Source organism: Mytilus galloprovincialis, chromosome 8 (genome assembly GCF_965363235.1).
Source record: "Mytilus galloprovincialis chromosome 8, xbMytGall1.hap1.1, whole genome shotgun sequence".
Taxonomy (NCBI): Eukaryota; Metazoa; Mollusca; class Bivalvia; order Mytilida; family Mytilidae; genus Mytilus; species Mytilus galloprovincialis.
This window is the reverse complement of record NC_134845.1, coordinates 38,559,093-38,579,524: the sequence shown is the minus strand read 5'-3', so window position 1 is coordinate 38,579,524 and position 20,432 is coordinate 38,559,093. Positions and strand designations below refer to the sequence as shown.

The 20,432-nt window shown below is 31.1% G+C and overlaps 1 protein-coding gene across 1 annotated transcript in view; it reads left to right on the top strand.

The window, feature by feature from the left end:
• The first annotated feature begins 7,130 nt into the window (after nucleotides 1-7,130).
• The window catches only part of LOC143041881 (uncharacterized), a 30,500-nt gene continuing 17,198 nt past the window's right edge, over nucleotides 7,131-20,432 (top strand). Inside the window, exons 1-9 of the mRNA XM_076214017.1 lie at nucleotides 7,131-7,172; nucleotides 8,365-8,460; nucleotides 10,593-10,754; nucleotides 16,264-16,446; nucleotides 17,023-17,118; nucleotides 17,377-17,469; nucleotides 17,743-17,904; nucleotides 19,354-19,422; nucleotides 20,080-20,262. Of these exons, the coding sequence (XP_076070132.1) occupies nucleotides 7,162-7,172; nucleotides 8,365-8,460; nucleotides 10,593-10,754; nucleotides 16,264-16,446; nucleotides 17,023-17,118; nucleotides 17,377-17,469; nucleotides 17,743-17,904; nucleotides 19,354-19,422; nucleotides 20,080-20,262 (1,055 nt within the window). The 5' untranslated portion in view covers nucleotides 7,131-7,161. The remainder of the gene's footprint in view (nucleotides 7,173-8,364; nucleotides 8,461-10,592; nucleotides 10,755-16,263; nucleotides 16,447-17,022; nucleotides 17,119-17,376; nucleotides 17,470-17,742; nucleotides 17,905-19,353; nucleotides 19,423-20,079; nucleotides 20,263-20,432) is intronic.

The following is a 20,432-nucleotide window of genomic DNA, read 5'->3' as shown; positions in this document are numbered from 1 at the left end:
GATTGGTTGAACACATTCATTATGATAGTTTGAAAATGGTGAATTCGCCCCTGTTCTTGCTATAACTTTAGCAGACGGGTAAATGTTAGAAAATGTTCCATGTAAGCTTACGGTGTAGCAGTTTTTCAACAGTTCCATCCTGCTGATCTAATTTTTGTTTTACAAACTGCATCGTCTCTTTTGTTCCAAAATGTTCATTGTATAGTTGTATATTTTTTAATGAATAATAGAATACGATAAAAAAAAAGGAGTACACCAGTTTGTTTTGGGTGATGAACTTAAGGAACATGTTATTTCAGTACTTTTATATCTCCTTACTTGTCATTATCATTAGAAACAAAAGGATTATGTTACCTTCAGCTGTCCAATATTTTTAAGAATAGCCTATCTCTTTCTTAAAAAGATTGGACAGCTGAAGGTAGGATAACTGAATCTTACAGGTAAATGAAAGTCCAATCACTGAAAAAACCCTATCAATATTCCGCCCATTGTTTTCATCATGTGAAAAAAAAACCCAAAAATAAACAAAGAGCAATTGACAATTACAAAAAAAACAAAAATTCATTAAAGTCACATTCCATTACAATAATTTTGTCATTCTTAAAAAACGTTTTTTTTTAGAAAAAAACTTTTAAATTGATTTTAACACTAAAAATACATATATTACAGCTATTTTCCTCCGGTTTAGTTTTGTGACGTCTCATGTCTCATTTAGCCCTAATTCAATTGATTGATAATTTTCGTTGTACGTCTTGTTTTTTGCTCTTTTGTATTTCTTTTTTCAAAAGTTTTAACATCGTCCGTCTTTGGATACCAAAATTGACCTCTGGTGTTGCTCTTATTCTTCCTAACATCATTTTCAACTACAATTAAAATGAAGAAAAAAAACCAATTAAGTAATGCTTATAACAATTGATATATCACGCCGCAATACAAGGACCATAAACAACCTAAACCTTATCCTGTTTACAAAGAACAAATTAAGAACTTTCTTCATAAACGAGGGGACTACAATAGTTTGTTTTGAATAATTTTCAGGTTTCGGCATTGATTTACAAGTTTTTTTTTAAGTCTGATATTATTGCTTGAATATGAATATAATGCAACATTTCGATTATGAACGACAATGAATATGGGAAGCAGAATAAAAGAAGACATTACCTTTTTTATCTGTCAAACAAATCAATGGTGTGTCCAATTCGCACTTCAATCGTAGTGATCGTTTTATATTATACAAGAAAAAAAGAAAGAATTTATTTTGCAAAAGGAAACCAAGATAAATAATTATGTTTCGGTAATATTACAAAAAAAAAAACCACAAGAAACATCAATACACAAATAAACGAAAAGAAAGAGAGACACGACCTTGAAGAAAATAAAAGAAAACGGTGGGTATTCATGTGGTACCGTTTTGGTAGACAATAACAGTCTCTTGAAAATTCAGATAAAAAGCGAAAGAATTTAAAATTGTAATTCTTTGATTTGTTCATGACTATTATGTTTTAAATAAAAATTAAGCACACTGTGGTGCACGTGATATGGTTTAACGTGAACTTGTCTTCATATGTTTTTCTTTATTTCTAATTCACCTAGTAAGTAATAAACCTCCAGAAGAAACAAGAAACTAATAGAAGGAGACGACTATTTGAAATTTTAGGTTTCTTCTTGTTTCGAAATTCTCGCAGAAAAATTTCTCGTAAATGTATAAGAATTTAGATTTGAACATATATGTTTGTTTGAAGCTGAAGATGTAAAATGAAACAAAAACTTTATTGATCTTATAAATTGGAAGCGCTTTTCAGGAAATAACATGTTGTTTTTAAATGAAATGAATTATTGTTGTTTGTGTATACGAAATCTAAATCCTGGACAATATACATATACATTTATAGAAATACTACTTTCGGGAAAAAAGACTTTTTACATGTTTGGCTTTTCAACTATTTTAATCTGAGCGTCACTGATGAGTTTTATGTAGAAGAAACGCGCGTCTGGCGTACAACATTATAATCCTGTTACCTTTGATAACTATTTACACCACTGGGTCGATGCCACTGGTGGTAGTCGTTTCGTCTTCGAGGGTATCACCATCCCAGTAGTCGGCATTTAGGTGTTGATATGAATATCAATTATATGGTCATTTTTATAAATTTTCTGTTACAAAACTTTGAATATTTCGAAAAACTAAGGATTTTATTATCTCAGGAATAGATTACCTTGGCCGGTTTTGGCAAAACTTTTTGGCATTTCGGGTCCTCAATTCTATTCAACTTTGTACTTGTTTGGCTTACAACTATTTTGATCTGAGCGTCACTGATTAGTCTTATGTAGACGAAACGAGCCTCTGACGTACAAAATTATAATCCTGGTATCTTTGATAAATATTTACACCACTTGGTCGATGCCACTTCTGGTGGACGGTTCGTTACCGAGGGTATCACCAGCCCAGTAGCCAGCATTTCGGTGTTGACATGAATATCAATTATATGGTCATTTCTATAAATTTTCTGTTACAAAACTTAGAATTTTTCGAAAAACTAAGGATTTTCTTATCCCAGGCATAGATTACCTTAGCCGTATTTTGCAAACCTTTTTGGAATTTCGGGTCCTCAATGCTATTCAACTTTGTACTTGTTTGGCTTTACAACTATTTTGATCTGAGCGTCACTGATAAGTCTTATGTAGACGAAACGCGCGTCTGACGTACAAAAATTATAATCCTGGTACTTTTGATAACTATTTACACCACTAGGTTGATGCCACATTTGGTGGACGGTTCGTTACCGAGGGTATCACCAGCCCAGTAGCCAGCATTTCGGTGTTGACATGAATATCAATTATATGGTCATTTCTATAAATTTTCTGTTACAAAACTTTGAATTTTTCGAAAAACTTATGATTTTCTTATCCCAGGCATAGATTACCGTAGCCGTATTTTGCAAACCTTTTTGGAATTTCGGGTCCTCAATGCTATTCAACTTTGTACTTGTTTGGCTTTACAACTATTTTGATCTGAGCGTCACTGATTAGTCTTATGTAGACGAAACGCGCGTCTGGCGTACAAAATTATAATCCTGGTACTTTTGATAACTATTTACACCACTGGGTCGATGCCACATTTGGTTGACGGTTCGTCACCGAGGGTATCCCCAGCCCAGTAGTCAGCATTTCGGTGTTGACATGAATATCAATTATATGGTCATTTCTATAAATTTTCTGTTACAAAACTCTGAATTTTTCGAAAAACTAAGGATTTTCTTATCCCAGGCATAGATTACCTTAGCCGTATTTTGCAAACCTTTTTGGAATTTCGGGTCCTCAATGCTATTCAACTGTGTACTTGTTTGGCTTTACAACTATTTTGATCTGAGCTTCACTGATTAGTCTTATGTAGAAGAAACGTGCGTCTGGCGTACAAAATTATAATCCTGGTACCTTTGATAACTATTTGTGATAAATACGATATATTAGTACTCTATCATTGAATGCAGTTTCTGAACATGGATTGACATTTTTTGTTTCATAAACAATAAAACAAAATTGTCTTACCATGTTTACAACTTTTCCAAACGCTGATCTACAAATGTTTTGTCCATTTTTTATAACTCTAGCTGCCAAAGTAAAACCCTTTTGCTTTTGTAACAGCGTTTTTGTATTATCGCAAATGTGACAACTCTCCACAAGAGACCAACATGACAGACGTTTTCAACTGAGGGTAATCGTATGGCCTTTACCAATGTGCAAAACCCATTCCGTATAATCAGCTATTAATTTCCACGAAATAACAAATGTATAACAATCAAAACAAGAAATACTAACGGTCTAATATATTTACAAAACAATGAAAGAAAATTAGCTGACTATGCGGTATGGGCTCTGCTCATTGTTGAAGGCCGTACGTTGACCTATAGTTGTTAATGTCTGTGTCATTTTGGTCTCTTGAGGATAGTGGTTTTATTGGCAATCATACCACATCTTCTTTTTTATAAAGATGATATACAGCAACAAACGACAACCACTGAACATTTCAACTAAGTAAAACAAATGTTTGCGTTGTAAATCGAGATCAAATCAACCCAGACGCACGTTTCTAAATCATTCTTAAGATTAATAATTTTACTAAATTTTCAAAATACGTAAAATAGCTCTTCTCTTATCTAATCGAAGAAAAAAAGGTTTGTTTTCCATAAAAACGATTTTTGGAAACTGGTTTCTCATCAAAATGTTGAGTATTCAAAACACTTTAAAGATTCAAATACCATTATTAAGCTAAGGTAGCACTCGACAGTAAGGTGTATGGTTTTGAATTTTGAATATATAAGTATAAAATGTAGTATGCAATAAGATTCATTTTTGGATAGCCGAAGATAATGCAAGCTTTAAAAGTGGGAACTAAAATAAAAGATAGCCTTGACGGCATAACATATTTTTTATCCAATCAAAGCAGCGGTTTTGGCACAAGAACCGGCCTGTACCAAGTGAGGAATATGACAGTTGTTATCTATTCTTTTAATGTGTGTGAGCTTTTGATTTTGCCATTTGAATAGGGACTTTCCAAATTGAATTTTCCTCGGAATTTGTATATGATAATTTTACTTTTTTTTTTCTGGAATCGAAATATTTTGAGAGTCAATGTAGTCAGGAACTGGTTTCAGAAACAATAGAAACAATAGAAAATAATAACCGATATACTAAAAGTTAAATTTTAGCAAATTTCCATTCCACAGTAATGAGGAAGAAAGGACAACAACTGCATATTTTGAAGGTAAACCGACATAATCATGCCATTAACAAGTTGTAGCAATCTCTTGTCATTTAAACTTTTAGAATCATTCATAGAGGAACTGAAAATCAATAAATAAAAAAAGGCCAAAGGGGCATAAGAAATGAAAAAAAATTATGCAAAAAAGAATAAAAAAAACCAGTCCACACCATTTTATAAACAACTATAGACTGAGCAACAGGAAATTGACAAAAATGAGAGAATTTTTACAGACTTTCTATTTCACCTATAGATTGCACTTTGTAATTACATTTGTTTCACAAGTATCGCCTCTTTTAGGGAGATATATAATAATCAAAGATATTTTAATTTGTTAACGTACTGTTTCCCAGATATGATCACTGTGTTTCATCTCATAGAGACATTACTTTGGAATTATACCAGTATGGAAAACTTGGTATCGCTTTAAATGTAATTCTTAGAAGGTCCAAATGTGGAGGTAGGGGAAGTATAAATTTTAGTATAAGTTTAAACTCTCAGAAGTTTAGGGCATATATATGTTGAAAATATTACTCACATCCCTATATTTTGACGTTTGAATAAAACAGAAGTACATTAACTTTCCGTTCTGGGATATCGTTTTCACGAAACTTCATAGTAAAAGGGGCACAGTTTAATCCACATAGGGAGTTTCTATCGGGAATTGCATTGTTTATATGAACAGAATTGCAACCTATAAGGTACAGTGGAAATTTTTGTTCCCCCCTCCGCGATTCTATAATAATTATAGTTCCATTGATAACACACGAACAGCGATTATTCCAACTGAACGTACTGTAAATCAAACACATGCACTAAGAGGTTAAACTTTCAGTAAAACATTAACATTAACTTTAAAATAGGGAAATAGAGTAATTGAAAAACACTTATAAAATTGGAAATAGAACGTATGGGTATTTGAGAGAAAAAATATTTACAAGTATATTCAGTTCAAAAGTTTTCTTTTCTAAATAAAAAGCCGAGTATTTGGAAGAACGCTTCATGATTTGAATTAAACAACTTATCTAATGATTAACACTAACTGTTTTCTCCCTTGAAGGAACATGGAACAGAAAATGATAGAAAACAAAAGGCTAGCACAAGAAGTTCAGCAAATAAAAAATATTTTACCAATTTGAGGGGGAAAAAAAATTCATTGGCATATTCGTGTGTCCTTTAAACGGAAACAAACTGTGTTTTTTTTGGCCTTTTATGCTTTTATTACGAAAAGGTATGAAACATAATGAGACATAAACATATCTTAAAACACAAAACTCTAGATAAAACCAAAAGTTTAAATTCATGAAACCTGACAAAATCAAATTTTCGACTTTATCCACAAAATGAACTTCTAAAAAACGACACTCATATTCTTGAGTTGGTGTATGCTTTTTAAAAAAGCCCATCTTGAAAGTTTAAATCTGGTTTCATAGCTAGCTTAACCTCTTCTTTGCCAGCTTTTGATAATTTCTTGATATTGTCAAAATAGGGTTCATACGCAAATTATTGAGGATAAGCAACCAAACAACATATGTTTTGATAATTGTTAAATTCCTTGTTATTTGGTCACTTGTAGATATTTGTCTCATTTGAAAGCATACTCCATCTTAACTTTTTTTTTGGGGTGGGGGGGGGGGGAAATACTTAATTCAAATTGACTAGTACAAATGAGATGAAAGCAGTCGTTTGAATGTAATGTTACAAAATATTAACAGATGCTTTATGTCTTCGTCTTTACGGGAGTTTTTTGTATCAACACTTCTTTAACGGAAAACAAAAACATGTCTGCCAAAAATATCAATCAACCAAACTCGAAAAATCTTGTCAATGTAAAGTCCAATATTTTGATAAAGTTGTGTTATGTTAAATAAAAAAAACAAATCCGGATATATATCATGCAAAAACGATAAAAGACAAACAACAGTCACAATCAGTACACACAAAATAAAATTAAAAGCCTTACAATATCCGCTTAAAATTTAGAGGATATAAATTATGTATATTTTGGAACAATTTCTCTTCTTTATTAAAGGTGCCGTATGGAAATTAGGAAAATATTCAATGGTCCAAACGATCTTTGTAATCATCTTCGTTAAATACGAACATTACGTTATTCGAAATGAAATTATTGTCATTAAATGAAAAATGTATAGAAAGGAGTATTTATCCTCCAATTAAAACCAATATTGGAATAAATATATATTAAAGATTAAAAAGAATAATAATTGAAAACATAAAAATAAGGTGAAAGTTTTCTTTATGTATAGCCTTCAAGAGAAAACTCATGAATTTAAATAGAAAAAATGTTTTCTCTCACTTAATGTTTTCTTTCCAGAAGTCACATTGAACAGAAGAATCGAGAAATTAAAAGTCTAGAGCAACAATTCGAGAAAACTAAGATGGAATTAAAGTACGTTTTAAGGTTAAGGGTTATCAGGATCGTTCAAAAGAAGAAGAAGAAAAAAAAAAAGAAATGACGTATTGCACTTTTTATTATTTAAGGTAGCAGAATACAAAGATTTTATACCTGCAATACCCCAAATTTAAAATGCTCGAACTTTTTTTTATTATGCTTGAAAATTTATAAAAGTGGTATTTATGGATAGCTAACAGATAACTCATTCAAATTAATGCAATGCTAGTATTATACAACAATTATGTAATCACTTATAATGTTAACTGTGTGTACAAAATCTTACTAGAAATTTCCACTTTCAATTGAAATTAGCTTCTTCGTGATTTTATTATATGTTGTTCCTAGAGCCATTATCTACAAAAGCGTATCTCAGATTTTTGGATAGAACGTATAGATCAAATTTTACACCTAATCAAACATTATCTACTTTTATGTGGTAAGGATGTTTATATTAATTACAGATTTATGAGAGAATGGAATATGATAGCGATAATTTGAGACACACTTTTGTAGCTCCTGCTGTGTTGATTAAGATTTCTTAAAAAAATTCAAGTATAGTTATAGAGATGAAAGAGCTAAATTCATTCAAGTGAACTGACCAAGATTTTGCCATAAAAATAACTAATTACATAATGATTGCATAACAAAAATATTGCATTCATTTTAAAGATTAATCTTTTATCTATCTATATATACCCCCCTTTTTTATTTTATTTATATGCATTCTTTAGATGGTAACAGAATTTTTGGAGATTGGAAGTAAAAAAATCTTTGTATTGTGCTACCTTAAGACACTACTAGTGGCAATTATTGCATACACATGTAAGACGATTTACTTTTAAAAGTATAATGGGAATGTTGGATGATACATTTTGAGTACTCTGTGAATTAAAAACAGCTTTTAAAATCGTCGAATGATCTTTCCTTTTGTTAAGTTAATGTATAGAAAATAGTTTTTCTCTTCAGCAAAATCCAGCACCATATGGTGGGATAAGAACATAAGGGAATTGAATTTAAAAGATAACTGACATTAATAAAACATCAAAAGGGTATAAACAGGGAAACAAACAGTTTGAAAAAAACTATTTGGGTCTTATATGAATAAAAAACTGGTTATCTAATGATTATTGATTCTGTTTAAAAAAACCTTGTTCATTGTTTCTACACTTATTGTTTTTCTTTCCAGAAGAGACATTGAACAGAAAAGTGAAGAAAACAAACAACTTGCACAAAACATCCAATATTTAAAAAAAGACCTAAAGGAGACTCAGCTGGCATTAAAGTACGTAATCATAGTATGTTGGTATGCTCTTTTAAACTTCATAAGTTTTGTTCAAAACAGTTCAATACTCTTTAATCTGACAAAAAAGGTTTATAAAGTTAAAATAATTTTATTTATTTTTCATGCATGAATTTAGAGTATCAATGTTTTCCAAAATTCTCAAAAAGTTGTGTTCTTACATGAAGATATAACGAAACAAGCAATGTTTCAATTTTAAGTTTTAAATATTAAATGAAGATAACATGCAAAAATTTCATATGACTGACTCATTTTTCTGGATTGACCAGTTTAAGGAAGCCGGGTTGCTAACATTGTTCAGTTGATAATATTTTTTGCATATTCTGAACATGCTCGTGAAAAGATATAACTTTTTCATGTTAGAAAAATAGAAATAAATCGAGATACATTTCAACTATGACAAAAGCACTCTGTGTCTTTCAATATGCATATCATATTAACATGTTCTCATCCTGATTAACGAATTCTAATCACAGCTGGACGTTAAACATCAAAATGCATTATTGACTTAAGCTATGGCTGCATCAGTTTGTTATTGTAACTTCAAGTTTCGAAATATTTATCGTGACATTCGGTGGTTTCTGCTGTTTTGTCGGGTTATTGTCTCTTTGACACATTTCCCATTTCCATTGTCAATTGTATGTTTCAAAATTATGGTTTTAGTACATCACTCTATTGAAAACTACGTTTCAAAAGACAAATACATTGTGCATTATTTAATTTGCAGTAAAGTCTTATGTATCACTTATATAACATACATCATAGTAGATTTTCAAATTTATTTTTGTTTAAAGGTGTTCACATATTTTTTATTCACCAACTGGTGTTCATTACCTTATATAGTTAGAAATAGTTACCTCCATATAAACTTCTATATATATTTATACTAGTATATATCTTGTATGAGAAGGAATATCTAAATTGATGTACCACAGTACTTGTTGAGTCAATTGTGTAAGAAGAGTTTGCTCGTATGAATTGTTTTATAAAGGCAACAGTAGTAAACCGCGGTTCGAAAATCAAAGATCGATTGAGAAAAAAACAAACAAATCCGGTTTACAAACTAAGACTGTCATTTCGGGGCTTTTTATAGCAGACTGTGGTATGTGCTTTGCTCATTGATGATGATACGGTGAACCATAGTTGTTCATTTCTGTGTCATTTCGGTCTGTTGTGGAGAGCTGTCGAAAAACTGGCAATCATACCACATCTTCTTTTTTATATTTATAGTATTTTCAGTGTTGGTTGCTTTCTAGAAGATGTTTGTTTGTGTTGTATAATTGTTTGATTATTCTGCGTAGACTTTATAGTTTTCTCTTAGATTAGAATCAATTTCCTAATGCATGTTGAGAAAGAGTTAGGTTGGCTTGCTTTGTTTGTATTTATGTTTGCTCAAGCATTGAAATTAAGGTAGACACCTGCAAATAATATGAGTAGACGGAATTAAACCTCTATCTATGTAAATTTGATTATTTCATAGTGTCCAATCATATTCAAAGATAAAGTTTATTTACATTTTTTTACAGATTTCAATCTTGATTACAATGCTTGAGCAAACATGAATAAAAACAAAACAAGCAAATCAAGCAAGCCAATAAGCTGTTTCCCTTTAAACCTGCATAGGAAATTGGCTCTTAGCGTGTTAAATATTTTGGGTTGTCTTATACAATTGACGATCATATAATAGGGGCGAAAGATATCAGAGGAACAGTCGAACTCATAAATCAAAAATAAACTGACAACGCCATTAGCTAAAAATGAAAAAGACAAACAGAAAAGTAATAGTACACAAGAAACAACATAGAAAACTGAAAAGACTGAGCAACACGAACCCAACCAAAAAAACTGGGGGTGTTCTCAGGTGCTCCGAAAGGGTGAGCAGATCCTGCTTCAGATGTGGCACCCGTCGTGTTGTTCATGTTATTACAAACCAGGTAAATATTGTAATTCGGTAGGTCACATTCATAAAAGGGAAGTGGATTGTAGTTACGACGTAAGAAACATATCCGATATCATCTGTAGAACGGTAATTCCATAACGGTCAACCAACTCGTGATGGGGTCCGTAAAATTTAGGGCATATATGAATATAAAGTACTATGTTGTGCATTCCAGTGTAGTATCACTTGACAAAGAAGAGATGGATAAATCAATTCAAGACATATTAAGACATTGGTCAGACGAATCTGATAATATAACCAAATGCATGGACCAATTTGAAACGACGACGGACATGATTGAGTTTTTAAAGAACAAGATTGATCAATTAAAAGGCTTGTAAGTATAAATACATTGTAATGTAAGCAAAACATCCAATATAATCTCTTTTTATAAACCATATATGGTATGCTATGCATGTTTCATTGGGAAGTGTAATGACTCTCAAAAGGTTATGTATTTATTAACCCCATCTAGTGTCTACACAGGGTGAATAGCTCTATTGTTGATGAATGTTTTGGATTGGATAACATTTATATTACATTTGTGTTTAAATAATAGGTTTATATATGTTTATCTAACCTCGTATATACAAATACACGTATAAATTTATAGGGATATTATTGGTTAAAGGACTACACGTGGTATATATATATATATACCTATGATATAGGGTCTTCTGAAAATATCGGGTTAGTTAACATGTAGGGTAAGTTACCATATTGGGAAAGCCAGGAGCTACTTCCCTTTCAACACAAAGAACATCACTTTTGAAAAACAACACAGTGCTGAGGAAAAATCTGAAAGCTTGAAATACATTCATGAGTTAAAGCTAACAAGGTGTTATAGTTGGCATTTGTTTAGTATATATGTGGGACTCAAATCTATGGTGGGTTTCAAATCTATGGCAGATTCCTAATCTAAGGTAAATGGGACGTCAGCCCATCCCAAATATATGGCAGATATTTTAGAATCCTAATCTATGGCAAGTTTTGTAGTTTCCTAATCTATGGCTGATTTTTATTGTTTCCAAATCCATGGCATTTTTTTGGCAAATGGAAAACAATGCAATACATTATCGACCAATGACTTAAGAAGGAAATATACGACAACGGGAACATGTCTAAACATTTGTGAAATAAGCATTCCATAATGGTCAACCAAAAAAGGTCATAAATTATAAATTCATTAACCTTAATACAGACTTAAACATTTTTTAATCTGTTCATGGTATCTGTTTGATGTGGATTTAAATCAAATTTGTATCCGGTAATTTGATCTTTCACTTTATAAACTTTGCCGTAGACCGTAAACGACTACCAAAACTCCTTTTCAAAAATATGCGATACTGAAAATAGCGGTGCCCTTATTAATCGCGGGCATTGACCGATACAGCACATCTTGTCCCTCTTCGGAAAAGAAGTCACAACTTCCTTTAAATCACCGGCAGGTTCGTCCAACAAAAGTTTTTGGCCACTTTTTAAACACTTAAGTGTCTATTTCAATTGATTCGATTAGTTTATTTGAAAGATTTTAACTGATTTAGTCATTAAAAACGCTCTGATTCAAGCTTAAATACGAAAAATCTATCAAATATGCCGGAAAACGTCACTTTTCAGATGGTTTTTGTCAAAAATGAAAGTGGCCGCATCCGTGTTCATCCTCAACCTTTACATATGTTTTGTATTATCATCAAATACAACTTACATTTCAATATTATGAATGAACACGAATGCGGCCACTTTCATTTTAGACGGAAACCGTCTAAAAATTAACCAAAATGCTAAAGTTTTGAAGATTTCAGTAATTTAGCATGACTTAATGATGCTAGAACGCGATATTTGTGCATTGTTTTGTCAAAAACAGCTCATATTTATGTAGCAGAAGCAGTTTACTTTCCAAAATATAGCTTACAGATTACATTTTCACAATTTTCCAAAACTGCTATATTTTGGGGCCAAAAAGGGGTCTTACTGAACCTACTCCTTTTTGTCAGGAAAATAACTTTATCTTGAATGGTGTTCAAATCTATGGGTTCCACCATCAATAGCGGCGGCGAAGATGTAATATGGCGTTATTCAATTGTGACGTTATATGTTACTCTCTTCCCAAGAGCTGCCATAGATTTGGAGAAAACAAAAATCTGCCATAGATTTGAGTTGTTTGGCGTTTGTAACGTCACATTTACCGTAGAATAGGAATCTGCCATAGATTTGGAACCCGCTATAGATTTGAGTCCTTCATATATGTTAGCGGCAATAAGTGAAATTAGGCATTAAGATTAAATCCTAGGCAATAAGCTAACGACTAGGCATTAAGCTATTGCCTGAAAATTTCAGGCATTAAGCTTATTTCTTGTAATATGCTGACAAAGATACAACCTATTGCCGAACATAATTTAAGGCAATAAGTTAACTCTGGAATTTATGTATATTTGGTGATGTGTTCTTGATATTAAGTAGTGTCTTTTAATTATAGTCCTAATATTGATATTGTTATCTTGTTACAGTTAAGTATTTTTCATATTCAAACATAATTAACTCATACTTTTTAGTGTTTTTTGTGTGTTATTTAGTGGTATCACGAAAAATAATGAATATTAAAAAAAAAAAAGTTATTTATCTAATAAAAAAAAACGTGGGGGGGGGGGGAGGTGATATTCTATATATTATGATTATAATAAATATTTGAAAATGTTTACAATTTACTCGCCGAACTGGTTTGAACTGGTCAAAAGAGAACGAACTTAAAATATGATTTTTTGCTCACACCATTTTTCCAATTTTTGTATTGGTTAAAAACATTTTCTTTGTTGAAATTTTGTTAAATTCCCCTAAACCATCTTGTCTTTTTTACTTCTTTATTTGGATTAATAGCATTAAATTGTTACATGTCTAATGAGGACAAATTTCATGATTTTTTTGGATCTAAATTCGAATCGGGGAATACAAGGAACATATACCCTAGAGAAAAGTACCAAGATCTTTTGGCAAAACTTTTGGAATCATCAAAAAGTTAGGACATTTTTACCATTGGAGGTTTTGGGTGGTTGACGAGATGATGTGGGAGATTTTATAATCTATATCTTCCTAGAGAAACTCAATGATATTTAAGAAAATTCACGATTAGTTTAAACAATATTTATTCAGATAAATCAACATTAAACATATTATACAATGAAATAATATTAAGGATTCAGAAACAAGCACGATTAAACAACTGAATAATGGATATGCGTATATTTTCCGTGATGCTAATAAAATATTTCTTTCACTTTATGAAAATTGAAATATGAATAGAGAAATATAGGGAAGTGGGTAGAAGTGTGGCCTGTTTTATCCAAAGACTTTAACAGTAAAGATTAATTTTGTTTAATGGATTTTCAATCAAACCCAGATGGAAGCTATGAATTTTATATCGTGTTCCAAGATCACCTTTCAAAATTTCGTAACGTTAAAGCTCTTACGTCAAAATGTAACTCAAAGGTGTCTTTCAATCTAATTGATATTTTCAAAATATTTGGTGCACCCCATATACCTCAAAGTGTCAATGGTCTGGATTTCCCAGCTTTGGTCATATCCGAGTTTTAATTAATGTGGCCAAGAAATGTTATCATTCATGGTGAGCAGAGACAACCCCCCCCCCAATCATATGGTAGTATTGAGTGATCGATTTAAGGTATTTTATTTCCGTTAGATGACTTTTTAAATTTTTTCTCTCATAATTTTATTACATAATAAATGTGTTTTTTTTTAAATTTAAATGAATAAATGACTTTTATTTACTCATATTTATATTTTAGGCATTAAGCTTAATGCCTGTACGCATTTAAGACTAATGCCTAACATCATTTAGGCAATTGACTTACTGCGTAGGCGTTAGCTCATTGCCTAGGATTTATGCATATAAAATGGAAGAAGGTTCTTAATACTGAGCATTTAAAATTTTTCATTTTCATAAGCCGTCAGTCTAAATACCACATGTTAAGAAAGTCGGTAAGATAAATTATATGGAGCCGTATGTAATTTATTGACCCTATATATATCGTACTAGGTCACACACACACTATGTAAATAGTTATCAAAGGTACCAAGATTATGATTTAGTACGCCAGACGCGCGTTTCGTTTATGTAACTGACAATAAGGTAAAAAAAAGGTTATATGTAGTTAAAACAGGTCGGAAACACTACCTTATATGGATTTACATAAATTTGTATACAAATGGCAATTATAATTGTTTATCTACGTCTGAAGAATGTTTTTACATGGGTTTTTGACTAATCCAATAATTTGGTAACAATGCACGATGGAATACTACATGATTACGATCAAATGTAAACACTTGTTATTTTCTGTGGTACAAGACATTTTTAATGCATTGTGGGAATAACATTGTCGCGAAATCATATTTTTTAGCTACATTTATAGTTCGTGATTTAAAGTATAACGTATACGGTATTGGTTTGTAACCCGGATTTGCTTTTTCTCAATCGATTTATGACTTGTGATCACCGGTATACTACTGTTGCCTATATTTGTTTAATACTGAGTTTAACGTTTGGTTTCTATTCGAAGAAACGAGTACTTGATTTACCTGTATGCAAGCCTTTAATTGTATTGCCAATAAACCGAGGATTTCAGATATTCGTTCAGAAGACTGTAACGAAACAAGATGCAAACACAATTACCCATAAGACACATTTTTAATTTATTCAGGAAGCTAAAAATAAGGGATCCTTGAATTTTGAGTGGTTTCGTAAACGAAAGGACTAAATGTGTTTCAAAAAAGATTTACGAAATGATATGTACCTACTTTAATGATTAAAAAAGTCATTCAAATCAAGGAATGATTGTATTCATGCCTATGTCTCTAAGAAAAAACACATATATATTTCAGACAGACTTGTCATATGAGCCATATAAAATATTTGTTCTGTGGAACTCTTTATTTCATTATACATGTTATAATTTAATTTCCTGTAATATGTATGTCCCTGCTAGTCCGTTAACAGTTCTATTTATGGCACAAGATGCATATTTAACAAGTGTATACGCCAAAAATTTCACTTTCAAACATAACGTATTTTTAAAAATTAGTAAGGTCCATAACTACGTACCAAGTGATGTAACATCATCGATATAGTGTGAGTAAAAAGCTATGACAAATGCCTCATGTGCACAAAACGTGTTTCTCAGTAAACCATAATCAAGTACGCTCGGGGCAACGGAAATGCGAAATAAAATACTCAGAACACCTGAATGCATATTGAATTTGTTTCTTTTACTACATATCACATAAAAAAAATTCTCACTAAAAGAGAAAGGGAAACACAAATTTGTACAATGGAAAATATACTGGAGGATAAGAAGTAAATGATTGTAGTATGTTATCTTGTATTAGTGACCAAACATTCTGTCATACAAAGTTGTAAATTTTGTCATGATGGAAACATTTGTCATCCTTTTTTCACAGCAAAAATATACTTCATTCAGTTTGACACCATTAAAATATATTTCTGTTAGTAAAAGTTCCATGGCTTATCGTATTGCAATAAATGTGATATTATCAATACATGGCATTGCATGGTACTAATGTTGAATACTGTATAACATTTTGCTCATCAAGGTCTGGAAGTTGAATTCTTTATAGAATGTTTCTATTCAATAATTAGACTTGAAATGTAAAGTATATTATTAACTAAGACTTTATTCCTTTTAAGCTTCATATAAGTCGAAGGTTATTGTTTGTTATGTTTACTGAAGTGTAGACAATATGTGTTAAAATGATAAAATTTAGCCTTTTATTGATTTTCTCGTCAATTTGAGTTTGAATGTGTATTACTTTAGAGCTTCCATGAAAGACACACCAGCTATTCTTCAATCGTTAAATCTGCTTAGAGATTCTGTAATGCAGCTTCAGTCAGATGAAGAAATATCACATGACAGAACTAACACTGCAACTGATGCCAAGTCAGGACAAGCTGTTGTTGACTTTGTAATAAAGCATATATTTGGAATGAACGAAAAACTGTAAGTGTGGTATAATTATTTCTGATTATAAGTATGAATGAAAGGTCGTTAAAGTCATGCAAGTTGGAAGCCATGCTTCGCGCAAAGTGTCGGTTGTAACAATTAACCGTTGAATAAAATTTAACTGCATTTGTAAATAGTTATCAAAGGTACCAGGTTTATATATAATTGTAATTATGCCAAAGATGAAGACCTCACTTTTGCTGTATTTAGCAAAACCGTTTGGAATTATGGGTCATCAATGATACTCGTTTTTTTTTTAAGTACTTCGTATATTAAATACTGTTTCCGGTGATTGTCGAAGGGTATCTTCTTTTGCGCCAATTTGTTTTTAATAAAGTATAGAAAAGGTTTTTTCCTATCCAGTCAAATCAGCATCTAACGTTGGAATAAGGACATGGAGGAATTTTATTTAAAAAAAACTATTAACATTAAAGAAAAAAAATCTAACGGATATAATAAGGGAAAGGAATATACTTTCAAAGTTAAAAAAAAAAATTTCTTAAAAAGTCTAGCTTATTTTAATGAATATTGATATCTTATCCATTTTTCTGCACTGATTTCTTTCTTTTCTAGAAGAGACCTTGAACACAAAGTGGGAGAAAACAAGCAGCTAGAACAACACGTTCAACAGTTGAAAAGAGAACTCGAGGATAGGAAACTGGCATCAAGGTGCGTAATGATATAATAAAATTTTTCACCAATATAAAGAAGACACAAGTAACTAACTGTAGAATTAGTGTAAATTGAAAAAAAACCTTCTTGAATTGAAAGAAGGACAAATGTGTATAAAAACGGAAACACATTAACTTTTCGAGTTTAAAATTGTTCTTTTATAAAAGCATTTAAAACACAGGCTTATTTTATGAACATTAATTTTAATTACGATAATTCTTTTTTTTTTTATAAATTCATTGTTTCCTTTAAAAGAGACATTGAAAAGAAAATAGGAGAAAACAAGAGACTAGAGCAAAACATCCAACAATTAAAAGATGAACTCGAGAAAAGTAAACTTGCATCAAGGTACGTAATTCTGTTATGTATGGGTAAGTTCTTTAAAATATATGTATACTATTTGAATAAGTACAATACTTTTAAAACTTGAAAAAAAGATTAATTGTTAAAAAAAAAAAGGAAATTTTAATAGATAATTCTCAATTACCTTTCAATATTTCTCTAAGGTTAGTTAATTATTTTTGGCTCATACAATTGACGATATATACAGCCTCATATTTTGTTCAAGATTATATTATTTATTATATAAACTATTATATTGTATTATGGTGTGCTTTTCAGTGAACTATCAATCGAAAAGGAAATGATTGATAGATCAATTGAAGATCTATTAATGATTTGGTCACATGAATCTGATAATATAACCAAACCCATAGATCAATTTGAAACACTGATGGAAAAGATCGAGTTTTTAAAGAACAAGATTGATCAATTAAAAAGCTTGTAAGTCTATATACATTACAATGTAAGCAAACCATTGAATATATTCTCGTTATTTAATCCAGATGTGGTATGTTAAACCATGTTGCATCGATCAGTGCAATGGTTTCGGAAAAGTTATGCATAGATGAATCCAATCCAGTACCTAAACAGGTGCATAGTTCTATTGCTAATGAAAGTTTTGAAATGTATATATTTTATAATACTTTTTTGTTTAAATAATAGCTATATATGAACAACACAGAACATTTTTAAAATTCATTAATACTAACAATGACCACTTCCCTTTCCTCGATCTTGATATATATATATCATTAACGAGAAGCTTAATACAAAACATAATGATAAAAGAGATGATGTCTCATTTTCTATCGTTAACTATAAAGTTTAAGATGGTGATTTTCCCTTGTCACCATCTTATGGTGTTTATATATCTCAACTTGTACGATTCGCTTTTGTATGTAACAACGTATTAGATATTAGCGAGAGAAATTTATGTATTACTGAAAAACTATTACACTAGGTTTTTCGATATCACAAACTAGTCAAAACATTTACTAAATTTTATCATCGGTATAAGGAAATAGTTCGTAAATATAACTCAACATGCAGACATCTTATACGTTCAGGTATTTCACATCCAATCTTTTATGGTAATATTCTTTACAAAGCACAAAAATGTCAGTATTTACCTCTAAAACTTACGAAACCTTTAAATAGACCTATTAAGAAGGGATATAATTACTGTACTGTTGTCAGATTATAAAAGATTGCATATTTTGGCTTTAATATTGATTCACTTATAGGGTCTTTGCATCAGAACTAAACACATTTATTAAAAAACAAAACAGTTGTTGGCATGACACGGGTTATGTTCTTCTCATATATATAACGGGAGGGATTGTGCCTGATCTGCATATGATGAAGACATAATCTTTTAATCAGTTTAATTGAGGTCTGGAGCTGGCATGTCACTTAACTGCTAGTAGTCTGTTGTTATTTATTTATTATTGTCATTTTGTTTATTTCCTTTTGTTACATCTTTTGACATCGGACTCGGACTTCTCTTGAACTGAATTTTAATTTTGCGTATTGTTATGCGTTTACTTTTCTAAATTGGCTAGAGGTATAGGGGGAGGGTTGAGATTTCATAAACATGTTTAACCCCGCCTTTGTTAGTCTTGTATGATTTTTAATTTTAGTTTCTTGTGTATAATTCGTTTAGTATGAGTTTAGTATGACGTCCATTATCACTGAGCTAGTATACATATTTTTAAGGAGCCAGCTGAAGGACGCCTCCGGGTGCGGGAGTTTCTCGCTACATTGAAGACCCATTGGTGGCCTTCGGCTGTTGTCTGCTCTATGGTCGGGTTGTTGTCGCTTTGACACATTCCCCATTTCCTTTCTCTATTTTATATTACTTTTGTATCATTTATTACATAATTCATATAGAAATTCGCTCGCTGAAAGAGTAAAAGAAACAGAAATGTGTTCCTCGGGAAATGGAGTAATGGATAAAGAGTAAGTGATTTTAATGTGTCGACTTGTATTTAGTGACAGGAAAGTCTGTCATACAAAGTTCTAAATTTAGTCATAATCGAAGCAATTTCTCTCATTTCGTCACGGCATAAATATCTTGCATGTATTGTTGACTGTTAAAATATATATCTGCTAGTTCATGTCATGAGGATAAGTATATGTGACGAATTGTATCAAAAGAGATACTATATACATGTCTTAATTTGCTACTAATGTTGAATACTGTTTAGTGTGTCACTTGAAGATAAATACTTCAAAGCATGTTTCTACTCAAGAGTGAGAAGTAATATATTTTGTAGAATGTTAAATTCTTTAAAGTTTAGTATTTTCCTCGTCAGTTTTAATCTAGCGTCGTTAAACAGTACATGATATATAAGGCATGAAGATGAAATTGCTACAGATCAGCTGAATTACCTATTGTAAAGGGTTCTACAAATTAATGTAAGATGCAGTCACAGAAATATTATATCATAAGTCAATATATATAATATATAATAAAAACGGTAACACAATTTTCCATACGTTTTGGCCATTATGACTTCCTTCATAAGAATAAATTACAACATTCTGTTAAAATCATAAATGTTTACTTTTTACTGTTATTTTTGTCATTTGTGTCTTTCATGTATCTTATTACAGAGTTTTCATGAAAGACACACCAGAAATTCTTCAATCGTTAAATCTGCTTCGAGAATCTGTAATGCAACTTCAGTCAGCTGAAGATAGAGCACATGCCAGAACAAGCATTGCAACTGATACCAAGTCAGGACTAGCTGTTGGTGACTTTGTAATGAAGCATATATTTGGAATGAACGAAAAACTGTAAGTATGGTATCATTAAAACCTGCATATAAGTATGAATTTAAGATCATTCGAGTTCAAAACCATTCCTTGCGTTAACTGTTGTGGTACATGTAGTTAAAATGATATCCAACTGAATTCATCGGAAAACTAATGATTTCCAACTTTTCGTGGAAAGACCTATTACTTTT